Source organism: Eschrichtius robustus, chromosome 2, assembly GCF_028021215.1.
Source record: "Eschrichtius robustus isolate mEscRob2 chromosome 2, mEscRob2.pri, whole genome shotgun sequence".
Classification (NCBI taxonomy): Eukaryota; Metazoa; Chordata; class Mammalia; order Artiodactyla; family Eschrichtiidae; genus Eschrichtius; species Eschrichtius robustus.
In genome coordinates, this window is record NC_090825.1 from 38,149,822 (window position 1) to 38,174,964 (window position 25,143).

Consider the following 25,143-nt stretch of genomic DNA (forward strand, 5'->3'; position numbering starts at 1 on the left):
AAAACAATTAAGAAAATGGTCATAGGAACATACATGTCAATAATTACCTTAAACATGAATGGATTAAATGCTCCAACCAAAAGATACAGGCTTGCTGAATGGATACAAAAACAAGACCCATATATATGCTGTCTACAAGAGACCCACTTCAGACCTAGGGACACAAACAGACTGAAAGTGAGGGGATGGAAAAAGATATTCCATGCAAATGGAAATCAAAAGAAAGCTGGAGTAGCTATACTCATATCAGATAAAATAGACTTTAAAGTAAAGAATGTTACAAGAGACAAAGAAGGACACTACATAATGATCAAGGGATCAGTCGAAGAAGAAGATATAACAATTATAAATATATATGCACCCAACATAGGAGCACCTCAATACATAAGGCAACTGCTAACAGCTATAAAAGAGGAAATCGACAGTAACACAATCATAGTGGGGGACTTTATCACCTCACTTACACCAATGGACAGATCATCCAAAATGAAAATAAATAAGGAAACAAAAGCTTTAAATGACACAATAGGCCACATAGATTTAATTGATATTTATAGGACATTCCATCCAAAAACAGCAGATTACACTTTCTTCTCAAGTGCACACGGAACATTCTCCAGGATAGATCACATCTTGGGTCACAAATCAAGCCTCAGTAAATTTAAGAAAATTGAAATCATATCAAGCATCTTTTCTGACCACAACACTATGAGATTAGAAATGAATTACAGGGAAAAAAACCTTAAAAAACACAAACACATGGAGGCTAAACAATACGTTACTAAATAACCAAGAGATCACTGAAGAAGTCAAAGAATACCTAGAGACAAATGACAATGAAAACACGACGATCCAAAACCTATGGGATGCAGCAAAAGCAGTTCTAAGAGGGAAGTTTATAGCTATACAAGCCTACCTCAAGAAACAAGAAAAATCTCAAGTAAACAATCTAACCTTACACCTAAAGGAACTAGAGAAAGAAGAACAAACAAAACCCAAAGTTTGCAGAAGGAAAGAAATCATAAAGACCAGAGCAGAAATAAATGAAAGAGAAACAAAGAAAACAATAGCAAAGATCAATAAAACTAAAAGCTGGTTCTTTGAGAAGATAAACAAAATTGATAAACCATTAGCCAGACTCATCAAGACAAAGAGGCAGAGGACTCAAATCAATAAAATTAGAAGTGAAAAAGGAGAAGTTACAACAGACACCACAGAAATACAAAGCATCCTAAGAGACTACTACAAGCAACTCTATGCCAATAAAATGGACAACCTGGAAGAAATGGACAAATTCTTAGAAAGGTATAACCTTCCAAGACTGAACCAGGAAGAAACAGAAAATATGAACAGACCAATCACAAGTAATGAAATTGAAACTGTGATTAAAAATCTTCCAAGAAACAAAAGTCCAGGACCAGATGGCTTCACAGGTGAATTCTATCAAACATTTAGAGAAGAGCTAACACCCATCCTTCTGAAACTCTTCCAGAAAATTGCAGAGGAAGGAACACTCCCAAACTCATTCTATGGGGCCACCATCACCCTGATAGCAAAACCAGACAAAGATACTGCAAAAAAAGACAATTACAGACCAATATCACTGGTGAATATAGATGCAAAAATTCTCAACAAAATACTAGCAAACAGAATCCAACAACACATTAAAAGGATCACACACCATGATCAAGTGGGATTTATCCCAGGGATGCAAGGATTCTTCAATATATGCAAATCAATCAATGTGATACACCATATTAACAAATTGAAGAAGAAAAACCATATGATCATCTCAATAGATACAGAAAAAGCTTTTGACAAAATTGAACACCCATTTATGATAAAAACTCTCCAGAAAGTGGGCATAGAGGGAACCTACCTCAACATAATAAAGGCCCTATATGACAAACCCACAGCAAACATCACTCTCAATGGTGAAAAACTGAAAGCATTTCCCCTAAGATCAGGAACGAGACAAGGATGTCCACTCTCACCACTGTTATTCAACATAGTTTTGGAAGCCCTAGCCACAGCAATCAGAGAAGAAAAAGAAATAAAAGGAATACAAATTGGAAAAGAAGAAGTGAAACTGTCACTGTTTGCAGATGACATGATACTATACATAGAGAATCCTAAAAATGCCACCAGAAAACTACTAGAGCTAATCAATGAATTTGGTAAAGTTGCAGGATACAAAATTAATGCACAGAAATCTCTTGCATTCCTATACACTAATGATGAAGAATGTGAAAGGGAAATTATCGAAACACTCCCATTTACCACTGCAACAAAAAGAATAAAATACCTAGGAATAGACCTACTGAGGGAGACAAAAGATCTGTATGCAGAAAACTATAAGACACTGATGAAAGAAATTAAAGATGACACCAACAGATGGAGAGATATACCATGTTCTTGGATTGGAAGAATCACTATTGTGAAAATGACTATACTACCCAAAGCAATCTACAGATTCAATGCAATCCCTATCAAATTACCAATGGCCTTTTTTACAGAACTAGAACAAATCATCTTAAAATTTGTATGGAGACACAAAAGACCCCGAATAGCCAAAGCAGTTTTGAAGGAAAAAACGGAGCTGGAGGAATCAGAATCCCTGACTTAAGACTATACTACAAAGCTACAGTAATCAAGACAATATGATGCTGGCACAAAAACAGAAACATAGTTCAATGGAACAAGACAGTAAGCCCACAGATAAACCCACGCACCTATGGTCAACTAATCTATGACAAAGGAGGCAAAGATATACAATGGAGAAAAGACAGTCTCTTCAATAAGTGGTGCTGGGAAAACTGGACAGCTACATGTAAAAGAATGAAATTAGAACACTCCCTAACACCATACACAAAAATAAACTCAAAATGGATTCAAGACCTAAATGTAAGACCAGACACTATAAAACTCTTAGAGGAAAACATAAGAAGAACACTCTTTGATATAAATCACAGCAAGATATTTTTTGATTCACCTCCTAGAGTAATGGAAATAAAAATGAAAATAAACAAATGGGACCTAACGAAACTTCAAAGCTTTTGCACAGCAAAGGAAACCGTAAACAAGACGAAAAGACAACCCTCAGAATGGGAGAAAATATTTGCAAAGGAATCAACAGACAAAGGGTTAATCTCCAAAATATATAAACAGCTCATGCAGCTCAATATTAAAGAAACAAACAACCCAATCCAAAAATGGGCAGAAGACCTAAATAGACATTTCTCCAAAGACATACAGATGGCCAAGAAGCACATGAAAAGATGCTCAACATCACTAATTATTAGAGAAATGCAAATCAAAACTACAATGAGGTATCACCTCACACCAGTTAGAATGGGCATCATCAGAAAATCTACAAACAACAAATGCTGGAGAGGGTGTGGAGAAAAGGGAACCCTCTTGCACTGTTGGTGGGAATGTAAATTGATACAGCCACTATGGAGAACAGTATGGAGGTTCCTTAAAAAACTAAAAATAGAATTACCATATGATCCAGGAATCCCACTACTGGGCATATACCCAGAGAAAACCATAATTCAAAAAGACACATGCACCCCAATGTTCATTGCAGCTCTATTTACAATAGCCAGGTCATGGAAGCAACCAAAATGCCCGTCGACAGACGAATGGATAAAGAAGATGTGGTACATATATACAATGGAATATTACTCAGCCATAAAAAGGAACGAAATTGAGTCATTTGTTGAGATGTGGATGGATCTAGAGACTGTCATACAGAGTGAAGTAAGTCAGAAAGAGAAAAACAAATATCGTATATTAACGCATATATATGGAACCTAGAAAAATGGTACAGATGAACCAGTTTGCCAGGCAGAAGTTGAGACACAGATATAGAGAACAGACGTATGGACACCAAGGGGGGAAAACCACGGTGGGGTGGGGATGGTGGTGTGTTGAATTGGGCGATTGGGATTGAGTGTATACACTGATGTGTATAAAATTGATGACTAGTAAGAGCCTGCAGTATAAAAAAACAAACAAAAAAACAACTAATATTAAACTTTCTTTGGGTTATTTGTATGGAAATATGTTAATATAAATGTTTCAGACATTACATGAAATTTCTAAAAATCTTGTATGTTCTGGTATAATGTTATGAGTCATAATTCTAGTTATTACTTTAAAATGTATATCTCAGAAATAACTAAATTTCCTTGTCAATTGCATTATTATGAACTTTCATCAAATCTTTAACCGTGGTCATTTTTAAGTCTTTTGTCATTTACAGACAGTTCTGGGTGTACTCTGATGCTTTTCAAAAATGTTCCTATAAAAGGGTTTCATATTCAAGGAATTCATGGAAAAGACTGACAAGTACAGGTTTCTGGTAACTGACTATACTGCTGAACTGAATGAATAAGCATTTTCAGAACTCTAATGGAAAACTGATGAATTCATAAAAGTGCTAACAAAAGATCAAGATGAAAAAAAAAATTAATTACATGGGACTGAGTGAACTGATGAGGATGATTATAATTTTTGTGACTTTCTGTTTGAATGAAAAAAACAAAGCAAAAATCCCACAAGGACTCAGAGGCAAAAAATATACAAATCAATTTTCACTGCAAAGTAAAGGAGCTGTTACAGTGGAGGATTGCTGGACTGAATGTCAATATTATGACATAGTATGAGTGTGTTTCATGTGTGGTAATTGAAATCATTGTTGCTTTTGTTGAGATCATCCATTTACAATGCTTGGTGTCAGTTTATTTATCTCTTGTAAAAATATAATACAGTGTGTGTGTGTGAGTTGTGAGCAAAAAAAAAAAAGAAAAAAAAAAGAGTTTGTATAAGGATTACAATTTAAGTATAAATTAGAACAATTTCAATCAGGGGACCTAATTACCGCTCCTTACCATAAAAAGAAATGAAATCGGTTAAAAGTTAAAAAGAAATTGTTTCCAGACCTATGTAGTATATGGAGCAGAAAGAACAAATGCAATAGTAACTTTACATATTATTATAAAACCTAAGAATAAAAAGGAAATAGCCCATTCACCACGTACTGGATTTAATAAGAAAAGGCAAGAATAAAGCAAGTAATACTTTGACACACCATGAGCTAAATTTTAAAATAATATACACATGTTTTTATAATAAGTTTTTTATAATAAAAATTAGTTCGGTTCAATTTCCTCAGTCTGCGGCTACCCCTTCAGGGCCATTTGTAGACCCAGACAGCACCCTAATGGAGGAACCAATATAAGAAAAGTGGAAGCAACTCTAGGATCTAAGAGAAAAGGTTGACCATACGTACTGAGATATTAACATAACAACTATATTTTAAGTTCCTGAAAAACAAGACAATAAGTTTAAATGTCAAAATGTTAAAGGCCTAAATTAGGCTGAGCCACAGAACATCATATTTTGTTTCATTTTTCTTATGGTAAAGCTAGTTTTCTCACTAGACACTGGAAGTGAAGGCAGCAGAAGTCTGGGCAGTGGTCTGGACAGAAGTCCTTGGTGATCTTGGTTTTAAATTCCCTCCTCTCATTCAACCCTCCAGTTTTCCAGTCCTAGAGAGGAAGTTAGTCCTGGATTGGTCATATTCCAGGGCACAGATTGGGTCTTGTTTTCTAGGGCTGGGAATTTGGAGATGTAAATAACTCAGCCTCATCCTCAGCATGTGTCTTCTGGTTCAGGAGGGTATATCCTCCTATCTAGAGTAGTAAGTACCAAATTGAGCTTGGACTGTGAAAGAATAGATGACTCTGCTTTGGTTTAAGGTTAGTAAGACCTAACTGAGAAAAAAGAAGCCATCTAAGGATTTCAGTGAGGTTTGTGGCCAAGGCTGGCCAATAATAAGATGTTACTTTTCTTTGGTGTCTCTGTTTTGTGTATATTTCCACATTTGAGATTTGTTGTGAAGAGGAATGATTGGACCAGGTGAGAATGGACTTGTTCTTGGGTTTGCTGACAAAACACTATTGGCTTAATAGCACTTTCTAATCATACTTCATTCCAATATTCCCAGCATCTGGTGTGGTTTTATTACTAAATGAAGTATGAGAACACACAAGCACTTGAGGGATAAAGTCCCACTTGGAAAGATCAACCCTACTTTAGGAGAGGCCTCAACTAAAGGCCTGCATATTAAGTAGAGATATGAGCTTGGCTAAAATAGGGATTCTTTTCTGAAGCCACAAGGTTCCTTCCAAACCTCCAATGGAGCAGAGCCACCCTTCTTGAGTTCCACATGGAGAGGTACAACATGTACATATTTGGCACTGCTTTTTGATAGTGTGGCTCTGGTGCAGTACTTCTAGAGCCAGGCTAGGCTCACCTTAAAACAAACACTGCTTTGAAGGCAGACCGCAAAACTGGTTTTGTTGAGCACTAGTTAAGGGCACAGTTTCTGCTTTCCCAGCTTACGATCTCCCAGATATCTATGCTGTTTCTCAATTTCAGCATGCTTCTTTCTGGAAATCATGCTTCAGCAGGGAAACGTGTGTTGAAATATGATCAAAATATTGAAATCCACCCACAAGCTAAGAATCAAAAGTAGAAGAAAGGTAACATTTGAGGGGGAAAACATGCCAGAAGATACATTGGTCTGCAGTAAGCCTCTAAGAGGCACAGGCTTGGGAAGCATAACAGGTAGCTGAAGGGTGCTTTTCAAGAAAATCTTGGGTATTTTGAGGTTTGGGTGAGGAACACATGGGTATGCTATTAAACCATCCCAGTTAACTGTTAAGATTTGGGTACAAACTGCAGATAACTGACAGTGACTGAGGGATGCCACAGGGAAACAAAACCCACATTCTATTTTCTTTTCATCTCTTCTGTTTCCTTGACTATGCCCTAAACTAATGGCCAAGATGACATTAAACACTGCTCTATTATGCTTTATATGGCTGATAACAGTGGAACATTAATTTGTTCAAACTTCTCCAGAGGTAACAGTTGGTTCTCGGCTTCTGCTTATGTTTAGAAATATTTATGAATAGGAGGACAGTGATAGAGCATTCTAATGTGTCCTTTTGACCTTTTGGAACTCTGGATAAAGTAGGACACACAGAATCTTGGGGTTGAAAGAATTCAAGTTTAAAGATGGTGAAATTGCTGATTCAGACTAGTGTCTAGGAAGATGCGTGTCTAGGAACTACTCAGTGAAAGTGAAAACCCTATGGAGTTGTAAATCTTAGAGATTTATATTTGCATATTTATGGACTAGAAAACATTAGCCTGTGTCATTTTTGGCTCAAGGATGTTTAGGTGTTATCAAATTAGGAAAAAGATTCTTCCATATAGTCAAAGACAGCTAACTAGGTTTTAGCACTGGGGTGTGAAGCTTAAGTTCAAACTGATTCTATTACTCTGCTCTTCCATTTGACTCCTTGGATGCTTCCCAGTGAGGACAGATGGCTGGGCCAAGGCAGGTTTCATAGCACTTGGTACTATCAGAATCTCACCATGTCTTCCAAGAAGTTCTATGTCCTATTACTTATGCTTTACCAACTAAGTTTCTGCATCTTTTTACTAAGAGATTTTAACATTGATGGTTATTATAGAAATTTTCAGCATCTACCTCAGAATATTTGACCTACTACTAAAAAACATTGCAGACCATCACCCATCTTTCTTGGTGAAAGGCCGTCAGTGACATTAGCAGTTGCAAGCTTCCAGTGTGACTTTTGCTTTCTCCCCTGTACTGTCATCAACAGCCAAACACACAAAGTCAGCAGGTTTTTCCACACTGTACTAATCAGTGATGTTGAGGCCCTTTTATAATCTTGTAGTAATAAATCAACCAGTTCCCATAAAGGCAGAAGGAGGGACTTTGCTGATAAATTGTTCTGAGGACTCACGCTCACGCACTTTAGTTGACTCATGTGATCAATAGCAGAATTTATTTTTTTGGCTCAATTTTAAAGGGAGGATAAAACAGGCTTTTCATCCACACTCAATTGAAAAGATAATCCTCTTCTTAGGAAAAGCCATAAGCAATCCATGTGGAGAAAGAGTAAAATAGGATATTTGTAAAAAAAAAAAAAAAAAATACACCATTCTAGAAGCCTTACAAGATCTAATTAAATAATAACTAAAATATGAATTGTTCTGCAGATGCCTTTAAATTGTACTCAAATGAAATGATTCCTCCAAGCAATATTCAACTTAGATAAATTAAAGAGAATTATTATTTTACCAAAGAAAATCTGGGAGGGCCCAACTTATTAATTGTATAAAAATCTTTAAGATATAGTACATACTTAAAAGTTACATTGTTAAGTGGGCATTTAAAACAAATAAACTGAACTAAACTGCTTTAAGAAAACTATAAAAAGCAAAAAAGTAAATATTCAGTGGCTCTTTGCATTCCTCAAGCACTTGATTTCAAACCTAGACCTTGTGTAGGTGCTTCTGACACCAGCCAGCGTCAACCTAGTTACTCAAAATAGATACAGATCAAGAGGCCTTCTTTAAGACTACTTGGCATTAAATTTATTAGTACACTGAAAACTAAAATGCTTCTGTTAATCTTCACATTAGAGACTAGACTAGAATGATCACTTCCAAGTAATAATTTAAGTAATTTATCATAACAGTGCTAATAAGAAAAAGTGTAATATATTCGATATTTAAACTTTGAACAGGCATGACTAGTACATATTTCTAGAAAACAGTGCTATTTAGAAGAGGGGAAAAAGCAATTTTTAAAGTTGAATCTCCTGGAGGCACTTTGAGCCTCAAGATTTGATGAGTATTTCCTCAAGACCTGTAGGCCTTCTTTACACATTTAAAGGAGACACATAAAATGTGTACTAGGATTGTGTGTTTGTGTGTGTGTATGTGTGTCCATGTGTTTAGTATCTGTTAGTTAGTTCATTAGGATGGCAAGGCAGGGGCAAGAGAAAAAGACTGAGGAAAGAAAAAGAAAAGGGAAGGTAAGAAAAGGAATAAGGGAAGGAAATGTATATGATATATCTATCCTTCACTAGGTTAAATTTGGCAAATGGAGGAAAGAAGGTTAAAAGAGAATGTACATGATCAAAATAATCAAAAGATGATAATAGTTTCTGCCTCTGCAGAGACCAAAGTGCATAAATACAAGGATTTATTATATTTACCCAGTAGGAATATTTATAAAACCACATGAAGGAAATGAGTCTGAGTGCAGAGGGACTATAGGGAGGGATTAAGGAGGGGACCATCTTAAACCATGGCAATGATGAATCAGGCCATTCTGCTATTGATGGGACTGTGGGGATAGAATTCGTATTTTGTCACAGCAGCTAGCTGGATTTCACAATTTTTAGGAAAAAGTAAACAATTTCTCATGTGTGCTGGGAAATTAATGTGAAGCAAAGCCCAAGATAGTTAATATGGCAACAGACTGCATTTCCCAAATACCAGCAGGGACAGTGACATTCACTTATCTATCAGAGAATATGGGTTTTTCATGAAGATAATTACCCAACTTGAACAACGTCTTTATTATGAGATTGAGACCTTTAAAGTTTTGGTTTAATGATGGTAAGAGTAAAATACTTTGAGTTTATTTTTTCCTATGGGGGAGAACTGTGGATTACATTCTGGGGTTTGTCCTTACTTGATGAAATCAAAAGCAGGCAACCTTTGTGCATCTCCAAATTATTTTTAAATTTTATGGGTTCCTAAAATCCCAAGTCCTGGAGCCACTGATACAGAACACCAAAGCATATTCTCACAGTCTAGGAGGGCAATAACTCAGACACCTAGAGGAGTATTATAAAAGGTCTGAGTTTGGAGGACTAAATAAATAAATTCAAGAAACTGCTACAAGAGAGGTACAAATAACCTGGCAGCCTGGTCTTTCAAACTAAAACCTGTGTTTTAAACTGGGGGAGGGAGCACTGGGAAGACACTGTGAAGCTCCATTTTCAAGGTCACCACTTATGATTCAATAGAAAGCACATGATGCCTTTTTTCAGCTGTATTTTTAGTATTGTAATAATAATTTTAAAATTTGAGGATTTATTTGTTTATTTTTTACCACAATTATTTTGTGAACACAACAGGATTTTAGACGATGGCATAAGATCCAAGACCTTTACATAATGGTAAAGATTTATTTCAGCACAAAAACTAGATATTTTCTTCCCAACAAATTTGAGGATTTAGAATTCTAAGAATATAATGCTAAAGTTATTACTCTACAAATTATTAGTACTGACCTTTGAAATTAAATGTGCCCCTTTGTTCCTTTTTCTCCTCAAAGAAACAAGAATAACTTCCCATTTGTTCGCTATTAACGATGGTGAACCTAAAGATAATTTAAGTTATTAATACAGGCTTAGTTCTCAAAAAACTCTCCTTAATGAAAATGAAAGACTCAGCCGTTAATCAAAATTTAAAGATGAAAAAATTTTGTAAATGTGCAAATTAGAATATTAGCATAACATTCAAGTGACAGCAAAGGAAAGAATGCTCAGTCAGGAAAATATTTAGAATTTAATTTCATCTAGCCATACAGGTTAAAATTTTGTTTACTCACATGTATTGGGTATACAGGATGCTTCCTGTTGCATTGATGAGATAATTGTTCTCAAGTAGTTCATCACCTTTTCTCCAAGTCACATTTACTGAATTCAAATCTCCAGATGTCGTGAATTGGCATGTGAGTTCTATATTAGAAGGTCTTTCTAAAGTGATATTTTTTTCGACTGGCATATTGGAATGTTCTATTAACCACAAAAGGAAACAAACAAAAAGATGTTGTAAAAGTTACGTTTAGGGGAAATCCAAGATATAAAAAATAATCAACAATAGGGCTATATCAGCAGTTTCCTAATGTAACAACAGTGCTATATCAACCGTTTCCTAATGTAATATTCCTTTGAAGAATTATTCCTCTGTAACATATATTTAGTTCCCTTTATTATTTTCTTTCATAGGCACAGCTGAAGAAAAGTTTTGTTACAACAGTAATGGAATCACAGAAGCCTAACGCTGTGATCTTAATCTGCTTAAACTCACTAGCTGACAAGGATATAGGGGGAAGAGTACTGTTTAAAGAAGTGCCATGTGCTCTGACAGTGTAGAAACAGTACAACCGTAGAAACTAACAGAAACTAGTAAGGAGAGAAAGGAGTGACTGTTTCAGCTCCTTTCAGTAATCATGTTATTGGTAGTTACTACAAGAAAGTTTTGTGTGTAATGTAGGTTTGTGTGATATACTAATTCTATCATTCCCAGTCTTCTTACTCCTTAAGAATTTGTAGGGATGGGATAAAGATACAGTCGTGAGACAGAAGAATTTAAATAAACATCTTGCAGTTCTGAATTTTCACTGCATTTTAAATATCAGTACAAAGCCATTAGGTGATATATCTATATATAAATATGTAGATATAGATATTGATATATATATCCAACTTAGAGCCAGCTTTTTAAAATTTTGAACAGTGGTAAATGAAGAAAAAAATAACAAGTAAGCACACTGCTCTTCCTATACTAAATGTACCACTGGTAACTAAATAATAAAGGAAGATAACTTTCTCTTTATAGAATTCCAGCAAATAAATGAAGAAATCATAGACATACAGTACAATGATGCAGGAAACCCTGGTGAATCATGAATCCAGTCATTTTGCATCAACTACTGCAATCAAAAACAGAATTGTGTGTCTCCTGAAGAGGAACACCCCACTACCTAAGAAGTAATCTTGTCCAAAAAAAAAAAAAAGTAAAGTGGAAGGGGGCAGAGCATGGGCTCTAGGCACTCAGGCTTCAGTAGTTGTGGCACGTGGGCTCTAGAGCACAGGCTCGGTAGTTGTGGCGCACGGGCTTAGTTGCTCCGCGGCATGTGAGATCTTCCCAGACCAGGGCTCGAACCCGTGTCCCCTGCATTGGCAGGCGGATTCTTAACCACTGCACCCCAGGAATATACACCTATGTAATAAAGCAATTTTAAAAAGCAAGGAAGTGACTATACAAAAATCAGAACAGTGATGGTTACTTTTAATGGGAAGGAAAGGGCTGTGTTTGGGAGAGGGCACTGCATTATATAAACACATTTCTCCAGCTCACGCTCAATAGTATAGTATCATTAAAAGTAGAATGCAGAGCCAAAATGTAGAAGGAAAAAAACCAGAACTTAAAATAGCATAACATCACTTTTAATTACATTTAAAACTTCACAAAAATGCTTCCTTAAGCAATGACTACGTGCAGAGTTTTGCCAACAGTGGAGTACAACTAGTGTGAAGTGCTTTGTGAGCACATGCTTGAAATAACTGCTCGTGTAATTCCAAAATTGCTGAATTGAATTTTATGCCCAAAAAGGAAAACAAAACAAAACAAAAACCCTAGCTATGGGAAGACCTTAACAAAATTCAATTATACAGGGAAAAAAAATTGAGTCAGTAAAACTGAAGGGATTTATACATTTCAGCATATGTACGTGCAGAAATTATACTAGGTACTAGTAATAGGAGAAAATGTTTCAAGATCTGCTGTATTTGGTTCTGAGCTTCTGTTTTCTATAAATTTTCCTCACTTCATCTTTAGCTCTATGATAGCCTTAAAACAGTCCTGTCTAATGTCTGTCAAATAAACTTACTTCGTTAGCCAATTTCTTAAGAGTTTTCTACACACAGTCTCTGTCCTCACCCACGTTCTCATTTCAGTACAGCATATTCTAGTATCTTACCACATTACAGAAAGTGCTTTCTCTTGGGTTAAAAATGGCCTATTTAACCTGATGACCTCTTTTCAGAGCTCACGTTTTGTTTGATGTCTCTGAAATATCAGATGTTGCCAGAGACTACCTACTCCTAGCAGTTCCCTTTACTTCGCTCCTATTTCATGATCCTAACATTCCGCTAGCCACACCAATTCTTCCAACTACCCCTAAATGTTGGTCTCCCTTGGGACTTTGCTCTCTGGTCTCTTTACTTTTCTGTTTGACACTCCCATGTTGGATTCAACTATTATTTCTAATATCCTTTATTTGTAAAACTCTTGGCTCCATTCAAGACTTCCTTCTTGATCCCCAGGCCCACAGCTCCAGTTGCCTACTGAGCATCTAAACCTAGATATCCCAAAGGTTCTTCAAACTCAAAATATCCGAGGGAGGTGCGTTAGCCTTCTCTTCTCCTGACCCCTAAGACTAAATCACATCCAGTAGAATTCAGTCGATTCTTACCTCTGAAATGTCAATCAGATTTGCTCAGTTGTCTCCAACTCTTCTTACTGTAGGGCTTTGATGGGGTTGAGAACACGCTACCCCCAAAATATGGCACCTTGGTATACTAAATGTCTTAAGCTGAAGGAGTTTGTGAAAATAGCAGAAGCAGAAAGGTCACTCTGACATTCCCCCTGCACTTCTCCCCTGAAACAGGTCATAAAACCTTCATGAGAGAGGTGCCTTCCCTATACCTGGGGGAAAGGAGCATCCTTATCTCCAAAGACAAAGGGACACATAGAAGAATTCTAACAAATATGACTTGCTACATTTCCCCCAGTTTATTACACTTATCTCATACTCTCTGATCTATCATATTCTCCCAAGACTCTCCACTCTTCATCAAGCCTAGCATAAAAATACTCAGATTTAACTGTTTCTTTGGGTCTTCCTCTCCTTATGAAGGATGCTGTGTCACATAAAACTTAAATTAATTTGTATGCTTTAATCCTGTTAAACTATGTTTGTCAGTTTAACTTTCAGACCCAGTTAGGGACTCTAAGAGGGTCAAGGAAAACTTTTTCCTCCCCTACACCTTCATTACCTTTCACCAGGATGAGAAAAATGACTTCCTAACTTCTCTTGGCTACAGTTTCTCCTCCTCTACATGTTTTTATTTAACACCACCAAAGTTGTCCTTCTAAAGTAAAACTCAGATTATTATTCTACTCTGATTAGATACCTTTCATTTGCCAAAAAAAAGTATACTTTTTTTTTTTTTAATTCGTGGTAGTAACACGAGACCTACCCTCTTATCTGTAGGCACAATGTTGTACAGTAGATCTCTAGAACTTATTCACCTTGCTTAACTGAAACTTAGACATTTGACTAATACCTCCCCATTTCCCACTCCTCCCCAACCCCTGGCAACCACCACTCTATTCTTTGCTTCTGTGAATTTGACTGTTGTAGATACTTCATGTCACAATAGCCAAGATGTGGAAACAACCCAAACGTCAATGGATGAACGGACAAAAACAATGTGGTATATACAAACAATGGAACATCCCTCATCCTTTAAAAAGGGGAAATTCATTTGTCAATATGCCACAACATGGATGAACCCCAAGGACACCAGGCCCAGTGAAATAAGGCAGCCAGAGAAGGACAAACACTGCACGACTCCACGCATGTGGAGGGGTCTGCATTTTTGCAGTCTCTGCTCATAGTAGTTACAGCCACTCTTGGTACTGCATGGCTCCTTTGAAGACTGAACTGGTTTGGTTTATCTCCCTGCCTCGTGTATGAAAGGAAAGCTTAGCTTATAAAGAAAGAAGAGGCCTCAGGAGGTCAAAATGCCTAGGACACGTGGTAGATGGACCATCACTCAACTCTACAAAAGACTCTTGCACATCTGGCAAAACTCTGCTTTAGGAATAAAATCTTTGTAGATGTCTGTGAGTCTCCTCCCTAGGTCTGAGCTGAGCTGATTCCTGCTGGATGCTGCTCAACCCAAGTCTAACTCGTGCAGGGTTCCCCTGCTCAGAACGAGGAGGGCCAGGCCTCGCTCCAGGGCATGGAGCTGTAAGAGGCTCTGGCGGTCGGAGCACCCAGAAAAGGCTATTTGACTCTTGCATTATTTCTTTGGCACCTGGTGAGGCTGATGACAAACTTTCCTGGGGAGAACTGGCAGGGAGATGTAGCTGCATTATCACCCCTAGCAGGAAACAGTATAGAGATATTTACATTCCAGAAGGTGATTCCAGGGCACCATGCTCTTCTTGGTGATGTGGTTCACTGGAGCCTCCTAAGTTAGAATATGAATTATTCCCCCATTTCACAAGAGAGCAGCCCAATGTCAGGGGCTCTGTGCCTCAGGTTACTTACAGGGCAAAACAAAGTATATTTATATTGGACACCTCAGTTTCCCCATTTATAAAATGGGACAATACATATTTCATAAGATAGTAGAAAGGATTAAATGAACTATCATAAGAAAAGTATTAGTAATATAGTAATTGCTGAATAATTACACACTTCCTCCCTCTCACCATTTATCTCACTGGGGAGTATAACAAAAGTTATCATGTTATGTTGCTAAAAGTTATACATTGATTATATCATTTAATCTTCACAGCAGTTCTACAGGGTAAGTACCATTATTCTCATCACTATTTCATAGATGAGAAAATTGAGGCAAAGAGAGGTCGACTATCTTGCCCAAAATCATGCATCAAGATAGTAACAGCAGAGAATCTCAAATTTAGGTGTGACTGAGTCCGGATTCTCACAACCAACTCTCAAAGATATGAAATGCTCATGACAGTGAAATTAACTTCTTCATCACTTTCAAACTACTGAACCAAGAATTTAAATGAAAGAAACCATTAAAAGAAGATGAAACAAATTTATAATTTATCAGTGTGATGATAGATGATGTGATCAACTTTTTTTAATTTAAAAAATTTTTTCTCTTCCAGTTTGAGATATAATTGACATACAGCACTATATAAGTTGAAGGTGTACAGAATAATGTTGTGATTTACATACCTTATGAAATGATTACCACAGTAAGTTTAGGGACCATTCATCACTTCATATAGATACAAAATAAATGAAAAATAAAAAATATTTTTTCCTTGATCAACATATTTTAAACATTCATACTTTCAACTAAATGCTTCTATTAGAACTGCAATGTAACCTTTCTTCTTGCCAAGCCATCCTCCAAGCCCTAATTGTTATCTCACTGTTTTTTATACTTTGCTGGTGCTTCTGCAGCCTGATTTCCTTCCTGTCAGGAAACCACAAGCATCAAAAATACGTAGAAAGTTTTATCCCTAACACTAAAATATTTTTTGGTTAGCCAGAAAACTAATGTGTCCATTTAACTCAATGGACAATGTTTCAACTTCCCCAAAACTCCACAACTGCAATGCATTTCTGCTGTTTTAGAGTGTTATAAAAACTTCCATGACATCTACATTTCCAATACCATACCCATTTGCTTGGTTTCTGAACTATACTTTTAAAAAGAATGTTCTTTAAATCATACAGTAATTTACCTCTGTCTAAATACTCTCTTAAAAATTGAAGGGTAAGCTGGGACAAAGTGAGAGAGTGGTATGGACATATATACACTACCAAATGTAAGATAGATAGCTAGTGGGAAGCAGCCGCATAGCACAGGGAGATCAGCTCGGTGCTTTGTGACCACCTAGAGGGGTGGGATAGGGAGGGTGGGAGGGAGGGAGATGCAAGAGGGAAGAGATATGGGGATATATGTATATGTATAACTGATTCACTTTGTTATAAAGCAGAAACTAACACACCATTGTAAAGCAATTATACTCCAATAAAGATGTTTAAAAAAAAAAAAAGTATATGGACCTTTCTTAACATCAAAAACACAAACAGGGCTTCCCTGGTGGCGCAGTAGTTGAGAATCTGCCTGCTAATGCAGGGGACAAGGGTTCGAGCCCTGGTCTGGGAAGATCCCACATGCCGCGGAGCAACTAGGCCTGTGAGCCACAACTACTGAGCCTGTGCGTCTGGAGCCTGTGCTCCGCAACAAGAGAGGCCGTGACAGTGAGAGGCCCGCGCACCGCGATGAAGAGTGGCCCCCGCTTGCCACAACTAGAGAAAGCCCTCGCACAGAAACGAAGACCCAACACAGCCAAAAATAAAATAAAATAAATAATAGAGATAATGTTACAAATCTCATTATAAAAATTTAAAAAAAACCACAAACAACCTGATTAAAAAATGGGCAGAGGACCTGACAAACATTTTTCCAAAGAGACATACAGATGGCCAACAAGCATGTGAAAAGATGCTCAACATCACTAATCATCAGGGAAATGCAAATCAAAGGCACAATGAGATATCACCTCACACCTGTCAGAATGGCTATTGCCAAAAAGACAACAAATAGCAAGTACTGGTGAGGATGTGGAGAAAAGGGAACCCTTGTGCACTATTGGTGGGAATGTGAATTGGTGCACCCCTTACAGAAAACACTATGGAAGTTTCTCAAAAAATTATATATAGAATTACCATACGATCCAGCAATTCCACTCCTGGGTATCTCTCCAAAGAAAACAAAAACACTAATTCAAAAAGATATATGCACCCCTATGTCCACTGCAGCATTATTTACAATTGCCAAGATATGGAAGTAACCTAAGTGCCCATTAATAGATGAATGGATAAAGAAGATGTGGTGTATACACACACACACACACACACACACACACACACACACACACACACACAATGGAATATTACTCAGCCATAAAAAAAAGAATGAAATCTTGCCATTTGCAACAACATGAATGACCTAGAGGGTATTATGCAAACTGAAATAAGTCAGACAGAGAAAGATAATTACTGTATGATTTCACTTATATGTGGAATCTAAAAAACAAATGAACAAACATAACCAAACAGAAACAGAGTCACAGGTACAGAGAACAAACAGGTGGCTGCCAGAGGGGAGGTGGGTATAGGGTTGAGAGAAATAGGTGAGGGAGATTAGGAGGTATAAACTTATAGTTATAAAATGAATAAGTCACAAATATGAAATGTACAGTGTTGGGAATATAGCCAATAATAATGTAACATATTTGTCTGGTGACAGATGGTATAGACTTAACTATACTTATAGTGATGATCATTTTGAAATATATAGCAATATCTAATCACTATAATGTGCTCCAGGAACTAACATAGTGTTGTGGAATCAATTATACTTCAAAAACAAACAAACAAACTCATAGAAAAAGAGATCAGATCTGTGGTTACCAGAGGCAGGGGTGGAGGGGAAGGGAAACTGGATGGTGGCCAAAGGGTACAAACTTCCAGTTATAAGATAAATAAGTACTAGGGAAGTAATGTACAATATGATAAATATGATTAACACCTGCTGTATGTTATGTTAATACTGTATTGAACACTGGAAATATGCTAAGACAGTAGATTTCAAGTGCATTCTTCACATACAAAAAATGATAACTGTGAGAAGATGATATGTTAATTAGTTTGCTTGACTGTAGTAATATATATATCCATATAGTTATGTTGTACATCTTAATTATATACAATGTTTATTAAAAATTATATATATATATGGAAAAATTTAACTATAATAGATACCCTAAGTCAAATGAGATCTAAATCATCACAGGTGACAATAGAGTATCATAAAAATACTAATTCTCCCCCAAATTAATCTACAGATTCAGTGAAAAATCAAACTCCAAAAAGTATTTTTTATGGAACTTGATTACAAACAAAAAACCCACATGAAAGAGTAAAAGTCCAGGAAGTAGGGAAAGTTATTTTTTAAAAAAAGAACAAAAGTATAATGTTTCAAAAATTAATATTAATTTGTTAGTGCTGCTAGAAAACACCTAGAAAATTAATGGAATAAATAAGAATTTTTCAGAAGCAAGTTGGAAACTATTAGTGCATCAGGAAATCAATTTAGTAGTTACCACCAGATTTGTTTTGTAATGGGTTGTAAGAAAAGAGAAATTATCAAAGTGTAACACATCTATTAGGTGTGGGTGTTGCTTGACGTGTGCGTGCATGCATGGTAGTGCATCAGTTTACAAAGTAAGTTGTTCCTTACTTTGTGTAGCACTATAAAAAGTTTGAAAAACATTGAAACAGTAGAGACAGAATAGCATATGGAAATTTGGAATATGATTAGTGTGCTATTTCACAGCAGTAGGAAAAAGAACTGTTCAGTAAAGGATGTTGGGACATTAGCTATCTATATAAAATAGTAATAAAGTTAGTGCTCTATCACACACAATACGTAAAACCATATTTTAAATGGTTTGAAAACTGAAGGTTAAAAACTCCTATTAAGAACTCCGATGAAAATATTAGGAGAAATGTGTAAATGAAATTTCTACACAATAAAAAACACCATGTAAAATTTTAAAGACAAGAAAGAACATTTGCAACTTTTATAAAAAGTACAGATTAGTACTCAAAATGTATAGCTGTCTCATTTACATAAACTGAAGAATTTATAAGCCCAATAGGAAAATGAATAAAGGGTATTAACAGATAAACATACACAGATATAAGTATGCCTAATTCCAGGATGCAAATTAAATAAAACAATAATAGTACAGTTTTTCACACTCAGAAAAGCGAAGAGTTTAATACTGTCAAGGTTGGTCAGGATCTAGAGAAAATTATACTCAAATATGCAGATAGGGGGAAGGGGTAAATTGTCAGGATACTTTGGAGGGCAGTTTGCAAGTATGTATTAAAATTAAAATGTGCATAGTTTCTAACTCAGCAATTCTACTTGTGGCAATTATCCTAGAGGAACACACACAACCATGCCCAGAAAGAGATATGTAGAAGTGTTCATGGCTCATGGTTTACAATAGAAAAAAATTTAAACAAACTCAGATCTAGTGGGTAGAGGCCAAGGATGCTGCTAAACATCCTACAATGCCCTGAACACGCTCCCCCCAACTCCAGCAACAAAGAGTTATCCAACCCAAAATGTCAATATTTATGCTAATAAGAAACCCTAGTGTAAAACAAAAGTTGCTAACAGCCACTACCAATTGTGTTACTATGGGCGATCCCTCTTCTACCTTCTCTTTCACTCTCTGTGTATATTAGGATTCACATTTTTTTTCCTCTGTACATCTACAGTCTACATAAGATTTGATAACTGGCGGTCTGCTTCTGAGAAACATCCTAAACGTGTGCACCTCATTGGAGTCATTCTGGGATCTTCCCGGCAACAAAGCGTCTGAGCAGCCAAATGTAAGGGACTCTCGCTTCTTTTCTTTTTTCGATCTGATTGACCAGGCACTTGAGCCAGGAATCTCAATGTTCCTAACACAACTTCTTGTCTAGCTGGTCTAAGCGACATGGCTGCCTTTCCTGACCTTGACTAATCTTCCCAAATTTTACTCCATGCCTTAATACACGTATCTGTAGCTCCAATGCCTGCTTTGTCAACCTCCCTGTCTCACGAGGTCCTTGCCAGGCCAGCTGCTCACATCTCAAAATGATAAATAAAATGTGCCAGTGGGGAGAGCCTATGCCAACATTACCAGGGTAGTCAAGAAAACTGCCAGCTGACGCTTCGATTTTAACCTCTTGGGTTAAACTATAACACACTAATGGAGGCACCAAACACTATAATATGCACAGAGAAAGAAAAAAAACAATAAAGAAATACTCTAATTGCTATAATACAATGACTTCTGAATATTGACATTGGGAAACCTAGCACAGTCATGTTAAAATAGTCCATTATTAAAAGATCAGTTTTTGAAACACAGTGACATCAGACAACTGGAAAAAAAACACTTAGTGAAGTCAATTATACTTTTACAAAGATATCCATTATCTCAGCAAATGCAATTTCCAAGACAAACCTATTTAGCAAAGGGCAATCAAAATACCTTTGTTTTTATTGTTTTTGAAACTTTTTTCCATAGTCTCATAGCGAATCTAAGTTTCCTTAAAATAGGTATAATTGTATTAATAACACTGCGGAAAGAAACGAGTAACTGGGCATTAAGAAAGACTGCATAGTATGATGGTTAATAGCGTGGCGCCTGGTGCCAGACAGTCTGGGTTCAAAATCAAACTCCCAACTTACCACCTGTGACCATGGTCAGTTCACTTGATCTCTTTGTGCCTCTTTTTCCTCATCTGAAAATTGCAAATAGTAATAGTACCCATTGCTTAGGGTTCTTATGCGGTTTAAACTAAGTTATATGTAGAAATACATACATGGTACATAGTCACTACCATATGTCTGTTAAGTAAATGATTAGCAGTATTTTAAAAACATAAAACAAGTAAACAATTAGGTTTTCATGAATCAAAGGTCATGTTTTTCACTCTCCAAGGCACAGGACCTGTTTCCCAGTCTCAAGCATCTTTGAGTAAATGTGCTATGAACTGGGCCAAAAGTTGTCATGCTGGTCCAAAATCTGCAACTAATGTACTACATTTGCATCTCTGTACAAAAAAATTTTTATCCCAACAGAGAGATCAACTTCTAAAATGGCCAGAGGGAAAGAGAAAATAAGTAACAACACAGAAATGTTAAGCACAATTCAAATAAACAATGATATGACAGAATATGAAAACATTCTATTTATGAAGTAGATTAAAAATCCTGGTGGTAACAATAAGAAGAAAGCCTATGGTTCCTAATAAGCATAAGTACGTCTTCAGATTTAAATTCTATATTTCAATAAAGGCAGTTCCTAAGACCAAACTTCTTGATGGGAAGGCAAACAGAACAACAAGGGTCACAGTTCAGAGATCCTGTGTTTTGAAATTAATGTCAAATCTTTTCTTTTGTCAAATAAAAACAAACCTGGACTTAAATAAGGAGAGACTTTATTCCAAAAGTCTATTGCAATAGGGAAAAATGCTCCAAGCTTTGGATCTTCAAGAATCTCACTGTCAAACAGAAAAAGACTTTTATAGGGAGGGGTAAGCAGGGTAGCAGAAACTTCTGAGAAGAAATGAGGCAACCAGTGGGTAGAAGCAGACAGCACGATTGGGCTGTGGTCATGCATTTGCTGCTTGCTCAGACTTGGGGCATGCCAAGTTCAGGGGTCTGGGAGGAAGAGAAAAGCCTGACTAAAGTTTGATCAGGCCAGAGCTGAAGGTGAGTGACGGACAGTTGTGAACACCTGCTCTCATGAATACTGTAGGAATACTGGTACCAGAAAAAAAAAGTGGTTAGGAGTGAAAGCCTCCAAATGGGTTAAGTAAATAACCAACCAGACATCAACTAAAAAGTCCAATTTTTGCTCTCCCTTTGGGCACCTGACCCTTTTTTTCCCGGGCTCCAGCTACCCAGGGTAAGTGAGGGGTGTGCTGCTGCCAGCACTACCAGGCCAATCAAAGGATTTGCAAACTTTTGTTTTCACATAAATCTCTCTTAAAGAAACATTCCATCCTAACAAAGGAAACCAACGACTAGAACGTGCAAAAAGTAAAAGAAGAAGTAGCAACACAGGAGTGTTGTAATTACTTTTTACAAGTAGGAATAAGCTCCAAATACTAGGATGGGGACATCTGGGAACAAACAGGGGTCATAAAAATGTTCTCCCCCCGGGCTTCCCTGGTGGCGCAGTGGTTCAGAGTCTGCCTGCCAATGCAGGGGACACGGGTTCGAGCCCTGGTCTGGGAGGATCCCACGTGCCGCGGAGCAACTAGGCCCGTGAGCCACAACTACTGAGCCTGTGCGTCTGGAGCCTGTGCTCTGCAACAAGAGGGGCCGCGACAGTGAGAGGCCCGCGCACCGCGATGAAGAGTGGCCCCCGCTCGCCCCAAGTAGAGAAAGCCCTCGCACAGAAATGAAGACCCAACACAGCCATAAATAAATAAATAATTAATTAATTAATTAATTAATTAATTAATTAATTAATTTTCTCCTACCAGAAAACTCACTGCAAATATTCCACTGGTATCAGATTGGGGGGAGGGGCACACCTTTAATTCATATTAAACAGAAATAGAGAAACCGTTCTTAAGACTAGAGGACAGTTAAAGCCTGGACATATAATTGGATGAAACTTATTAGTGACTTAATAAATAGGATTAAAATTCTAATTATACTTTTAATATTGTTGCTAAAACAGATAACTGCTCTTGCTCATTTAAAGAACCCTGAGATTACTTTTAAAATACTGGAATCCAAAACTGTGAAAAGAGAAAGCAGACTTGAGTTTTATGTCAGGATTCTTTGCTTGATTTTCCATAGCAGTCATAGATACCATATTTAATTTTTTTGCCTAAAGGCCTTCCAGCAGATACATGAATTCTCCTCTCAGTGAACAGTGATTTGAACAGATGTACCAGCACGGTGTGATGAAAACCGAAGAGCATCTGCACGTCAAAATGAGCCCTCCTCTCGTCCCAGGCGCCCTCCTTCTAGAGAGCATTTAACCCCCATGCCTGGAAAGGCTGCCTCCTCCCTCACACAGGGCATGCCGGCCTGGTCGCACGGGACCCCGTCACACTGTGTTATGACTGTATAAGGTACTGGTGTGTCTCTCCCGCCAGACTGGCAGCAGACTTTAGTACTTCATAATTCATACAGTAGCTTAATTAAAAATGAAAAATTATCTGGCATTATATTATTTGAAACACAATACACTTACCAGTCAGTGATATGTTATGACTCTCCAAGGAAAGGTTAGAGTATTTTGCCATCATTTCTTCCCGGACAGGTAGACTTGTGAAAGGTGCAGCTGTAAGAATAAGAACATGTGATTACATATTATTATCAAGGTTAAGTGACTGTCTGAAAGCTAGTTCACAACAGCTAAAATGGTATATTGTATACTATTAATGAAAAATAATGTTTTCAGGAAGCTCTGATTCACTAGGTCTTACATGCTCCACAGACATTCAGAAACACACTGAGCTATTAAATATAACAAAATTTCCAATTTTTCTATGTTCTTTTCTTACTGAAAAATCCCTATTGATTACATCAAATGGCTTTTAAAAAAAACCTTTCCTTATCCTAAAATTTGTAGTTTCTTTATAAAACATAAATGAAGATATGGAGAAATTAGATAAGAGTGCCAGGGAAAAAAAAGGACATAGAAAGGCAGAGAGAAGATGAGAGCACAAAAAGGGACAGAGAGACCAAAATAAATGGCGTAAAAAAGAAATAAGAGAGAGTGCGCCGGGCGCTAGAGGACAGAGAACATAAATGGATGGACAGGGAGAGTCTGTGCTGCTCTGTTTTCCAGCTACGGTGACGGTCCAGTGTGTCCTCTACCAAACCAACTTTCCTTTTTTCTCTGTCACTTATCTCTTCTTTCAAAAACCTTCATCGAAGAAACAAGGTTTCCATTTCCACCTGTCCCACTCTCCTCAAAGATTCTTTTTTTTTTTTTTTTTTTTTTTAACACTAGCTACTGTTTCTTTGACTTTAGGACACAGACCTTACCTCCCACGGAAACTACCCCAACTTTACCAAACAAGTCAGAGGAGAAAGGCTCATTATTGTAAACTTGGCTGCATTCTTAAGACCCTTCATTCACTTTAAATTAAACCTGGGCCTTTTTTACACCACATTTTTTAACACTCTGCTCAGAAAGTTATTCCTAGTGCAAGATTAGATTTCTAGTTCTTTACATTTCTTAAACGTATGAAAAATGTTATCAAAGCAGGTGATCATTTTTGTTGCTTCAGCTTACACACAGCTTTTCAATATTGCCTAATAAAAAAATCTACCTCGCAGAACCTAGCTCTCCAATTAGCCATGTTCCAGAGCTTTGATCACTTCTAATACAGTCTTGGAAGGTGGGATGCACTTTCCCATAAAATAATCCTTTCACAAATAACATACCTAAATCATACTACCCTCTGACGGTGATTATTTAGGAAAATATGCCCTGAGTTTCTCACTAGGCTGTCAGGAATACAAAACTTCTCCTCCACCCACACCTAATATTCATTCATTCCTATTCTCTCTCTCTGTCACTCTCTCTCAAGCACACACACACATTGCCAAAAAGTCACCTATCAATATGAAAATTCTTTTTTTCTATTACTGGGCATAGCTCACTTACAGGTTGCATTAAAGAGAAAATATCTCAGGAAGATCAAGGCAGATGCTGTTCCCTTCTGGACAGGAAGCCTGGAGGGAACAGCACCTGGGAACAGCAGGTGGGAAAGAAAGGACTGTTCTACTCTGTCATCTGTTCTGTGAAGCTTGCAAACAGAAGCTTTGATATCTTTGCTTCCTTTGCTCAGGACACCTTTCTTCTTGGCCTAGCCTACTGCAGAGCAGAATGCCATCATGAAGATCTTCACCACACTTTTTATCCCTGAAACAAGCTCATAACCCTTTTGAGATGGTCTGACATTTATTATTATTATTATCATTATTCTTTTTTTTTAATTTTATTTTTATTTATTTATTTATTTATTTTTGGCTGTGTTGGGTCTTCGTTTCTGTGCGAGGGCCTTCT

General features: G+C 37.0%; 1 protein-coding gene across 2 annotated transcripts in view; it reads right to left on the minus strand.

Annotated features, from left to right (window-relative positions):
• EMB (embigin) overlaps positions 1 to 25,143 on the minus strand; it is a 46,837-nt gene that overhangs the window by 12,109 nt on the left and 9,585 nt on the right. For both annotated transcript variants that reach the window (XM_068532677.1, XM_068532674.1), the window contains exons 2-4: positions 23,317 to 23,406; positions 10,514 to 10,700; positions 10,194 to 10,282 (exon numbers count right to left, since the gene is read on the minus strand). In XM_068532677.1, coding sequence (XP_068388778.1) covers positions 10,194 to 10,282; positions 10,514 to 10,700; positions 23,317 to 23,406 — 366 coding nt within the window. The remainder of the gene's footprint in view (positions 1 to 10,193; positions 10,283 to 10,513; positions 10,701 to 23,316; positions 23,407 to 25,143) is intronic.